Source organism: Sinocyclocheilus anshuiensis, unplaced genomic scaffold (assembly GCF_001515605.1).
Source record: "Sinocyclocheilus anshuiensis isolate Anshui unplaced genomic scaffold, SAMN03320099.WGS_v1.1 scaffold207, whole genome shotgun sequence".
NCBI classification, from domain to species: Eukaryota; Metazoa; Chordata; class Actinopteri; order Cypriniformes; family Cyprinidae; genus Sinocyclocheilus; species Sinocyclocheilus anshuiensis.
In genome coordinates this window covers 18,323-22,633 of record NW_015551045.1, presented here as the reverse complement: position 1 = coordinate 22,633, position 4,311 = coordinate 18,323, and the positions used below count along the sequence as shown (strand labels likewise).

Genomic DNA, 4,311 nt, shown 5'->3' with positions numbered 1-4,311 from the left:
AACGCGCATCTTGTCAGAAAGCCGGTTCTGTAATCAGCGGTAAATCTCCATCACCTGCGTGCTTTCACGTTGAGCAGCATTAACTACACAGAGCCGTTGTTCACTGACGAGCTGCGCAAAAAATCGCGCGAATATGAACGTGGTTTTGCGCAGCTCATCAGTGAACAACGGCTCTGTGTAGTTAATGCTGCTCAACGTGAAAGCACGCAGGTGATGGAGATTTACCGCTGATTACAGAACCGGCTTTCTGACAAGATGCGCGTTAAATATCGCATGCGATTAATCGTGCAGCCCTAGTAGAAAGTAATATTGACAGAGAAATCTAGACATTTGTGACAGAAAAATGCATTAAAAAATGTAATGGAGTTTGGATGGCACCCGGTGGCTGTTTGTGGTATAACGCCCTGAATAAAATCTCACAGGAACCTCAATTTTTTTCATATCGACTTCAAATTTGGAACATAACTTATTTAGACATAAGGCTTTAATTTTATACCAATTTTATAGTAAAACCTGTTATGTAAAATATTTATTATATATACAATTTTATATAGTGCATTTTCTTTACGGTAAATTTAAACTAGCATAACTTTTTGATACTTTAATTCTTTAAAAACATTCCACTTTTGCGATAATCGGCTGATTTTCTTCTTTAAAAAGAGACCAACCTTATGTCTGTATTCCAAAAGTGTTCATAAATTACAACAATTTAAGTTTGGATAGTGCACCTGCATGCCTATTTTAAAAAATGGGGGGTGACAGTTAAGGTGTTAATTGATTGATTAATTAATACAAATTGGGCCTGACTTAAACAGATACATTTCAAAGCAAATTCTGACTACACTTTTATTGGTTTCGTATTGTATGTTGTGTTTTACCATTCACTGGGCTGTGTTTAATGTTGGGAAACACTAAGAAATTCTTCAAAAATGCAGTAGATTGGTTTTATAAGCGGTTTTAAGGGTTCTGTGGTATTTGCTGTAAAATGCTGTAGTTGCTACACGTTACTGTAATCAAGCAATAGTAAATATGCTGTTCGTAATTGTAATGATAGTGTTGTGTGTCACAGCGGTGAGCCCTTCTTCTCATGTCATCTGTAAGATGTCGTTCCACACCAGCTCTCCTGCTCGAAAACAGGATTTCTACCAGATCCTAGGAGTTCCACGCACAGCCACGCAGAAGGAGATTAAGAAAGCTTATTACCAGGTAATACTAGAAACCTGGCGAGTGTGTGTTTGTCTTCTTACTGTGAATAGACCGGGGCTAGTTGTCACAAATATGCTTTATTTTAGTAGCCGTGTTTCGAGTCCGAATTATTATTACACAAATGCTAGCAGTGGTGCATGTTTTACATTTTATAATTTTATACATATAAATTATTTACATTTTCTATTGGCCATACACATGGCTTGATCATTTCTATTTTTGCTGTATTGTTTAGTTTTTATAATTCTTGTTTATTTTATTTAAAAATAAAACATTAAACAGAAAAAAGGCCCTTAATGAGTCATTAAAATAGTCCATAATACTTGACAGTGACTGTTGCACTCTAAATAGTAGTTTATATATAACAAATGAATGTTCTTCACAAATCATTGTTAACAAACAGCAGGTTTGCAACGCAAATGGAGGACAAACTACATGTCATTTTAAATTTATGTACGTTTTTCAGCTCAGAAAAATCCTAAATTGTTTTCCTATCCTAAATATAGGGTTCCCCTAAATGTTTACTGTTTATTTTATAATATAATTTTGATTAATAATAATAATAATAATAATATAATGTATAAAAGAAGTAGATTAATATATAATATTTAACATATAACATTAATACTATTGTGTTAATGTATAATATATTATACTCATAATTAGTACTCATACTCATAATTAGTATATTTGGCATTTTTCAATGCCGATAACTTTTTCTGTTTATGCGTTCGAGGCGGGACTTTTATTTTGTCGGCGCTGAGAGCGGCAGCGCCTGAACACACAGTGCTTACGTTCTCCCTCTTGTTCGCCGTCATATATTAATTAAAATAAATACAATTATATCGGCCACCCTGCTTTCCAAGATATCGGCATCGGCTGTCAAAAAACCAATATCGGTCGACCACTACTTGATATATTGATATATTTTAATAATATTTATTTGTACTAAATCTATTTGTAATATAATTTAATATATATTTCTTTTTTAGCATTTTACATTATTATACTTTTTAATCATTTTGAAATAATTTTTTTCTGTGTTTGCTTGTATTATAAATCTACTTTTTGGCCTGTGTGTTTTTTTTTTTACGGCATTCAAACTAAAGCGTCACATAATAAACAGCAGGTTTCTATTATTCGATCCATTTTCCACATTTAGATGAAATATTCACTAGAGTAAAGAGTGTGACGACTAGATTAGTCTCATTTTTGGCAGTTGACAGTTTGTGTTTGTGTTTTCTCCCGATTCAGATGGCAAAGAAGTATCATCCAGACACTAACAAAGACGACCCTCAGGCGAAGGAGAAGTTTGCACAGCTAGCTGAGGCCTATGAGGTTTGCAGCGTTTCCTCTGTGCTGTCAGTGTGTCCGGCAGGAGTAATGAGTTTGCTTTGCACTGATGTGTTGTCCTCAGGTGCTCAGTGATGAGGTGAAGAGGAACCAGTATGACACGTCCGGCTCTGCTGGGTTTGACGCGGGACAGGCCGGCGCGGGACACCAGCAGTACTGGGGCGGAGGGAGCAGCATCGACCCCGAGGAGCTTTTCCGCAAGATCTTTGGCGAGTTTTCCGGAGCTCGAGGCTTTGGGGATTTCAGTGCCATCTTTGATCAGCCACAAGAGGTCAGATGTGGGCTCTTCTGGAGAGTTCTAGTGTGTTCTGATTAAATTGTGAAGGCAGCCAATCAGATTAGAGCATGCTGTTGATATTTTTGTGTTCAATATACATTGGGCAATTAGGGCTCTATGAAATCAGTTTTATTTTTCCCAAATTCAGTTTGTTTTTTTCCCAAAATTTAGTTAAATTTTTTCCCCCAATGTTGAATTTTTACCAAATTCAGTTTGTTTTTGTCCCCCAAAATTTTGTTTTATATTTTCCCAAATTCAATTTTATTTTTTTTCCCAAATTCCATTTTTATTTTTATGTTTTGTTTTATTTATTTATTTATTTATTTTCAAAATTGTATGATTTACGTTAATTTTTCTGGATTCCATTTTAATGGTTTACTTCAATTTTAGTCATTAAATGCGTGTCTACTTGAATTCATAAAACTTCACAAATTAATCAATCATTTAAAATGCAGTTAAATTCAAATATAACCTTTAATTTAAAACCATTTTTATTTTAGTTATTTATTTTAGTTATTTATTTATTTTGGTCGAATAAAGTTCTACACATTAAACAACAGAACTTTACTGTATAAATTAAAACTTGGATGTAAAAAAAATCTCTTAAGCCATAAAATAATACTAATAACAATAGAATAATACTACTAATGATTATTATAATAACAATTGGTATTTTTTATTAATATTTCTTTTGAGAAGTAGATTTTACTTTACAGTAGTAATACATTTCATAATATATTATTAATTAATGCACAATATATTAATAGCATTTCATAATTCATAAAGTTAACTGGACTTTTATTTTAGCTGATTGTCATGAAGACCTTTGAATTTCTGTAAGCATTTGACATGCCAGTATGATTTATTCAATTGCAATGGTGAAATGCTCATTAAAACTCTGCCGTTCATTCACACAAGTCACGCAGAACATGGAGACTTCATATTTAAATAGCAGTCCTTTTTAATAATTTATATATTATATATAATATATTTAATAATTACTGATGCTCTTTTATGTCGCTGTTTGAATTTCATTTATTGTATAGCCCTACTTCATTTATTATTTCAAAATGTGTCAAATTCCATTAGTGCCGTCAAACGATTAATCACATCCAAACCGAGACATTTTACACCTTACACTTTTTTTATGCTTATTTCTGCCACGGAATAAAAATATAAACTAGTGCTGTCAAACGATTAATCACGATTAATCGCATCCAAGCTAAAGGTTTTTGTTTACAGAATATATGTGTGTGTACTGTGTATATTTATTATGTATATATAAATAAACACACATGCATGTGTATATATTTAGAAAATATTTGCATGTGTACTGTGTATATTTATTATGTATATATAAATAAACACACATGCATGTGTATATATTTAGAAAATATTTGCATGTGTTTACATGTATATATTTATATTTATATAATTTATATTATATATAAATATATTTAATATATAAACATAAC

At 32.1% G+C, this 4,311-nt stretch overlaps 1 protein-coding gene across 2 annotated transcripts in view; it reads left to right on the top strand.

Moving 5' to 3' along the window:
- LOC107661643 (dnaJ homolog subfamily A member 3, mitochondrial-like) overlaps positions 1-4,311 on the top strand; it is a 19,944-nt gene that overhangs the window by 3,299 nt on the left and 12,334 nt on the right. For both annotated transcript variants that reach the window (XM_016451310.1, XM_016451309.1), the window contains exons 2-4: positions 1,070-1,206; positions 2,461-2,544; positions 2,624-2,830. In XM_016451310.1, coding sequence (XP_016306796.1) covers positions 1,070-1,206; positions 2,461-2,544; positions 2,624-2,830 — 428 coding nt within the window. The remainder of the gene's footprint in view (positions 1-1,069; positions 1,207-2,460; positions 2,545-2,623; positions 2,831-4,311) is intronic.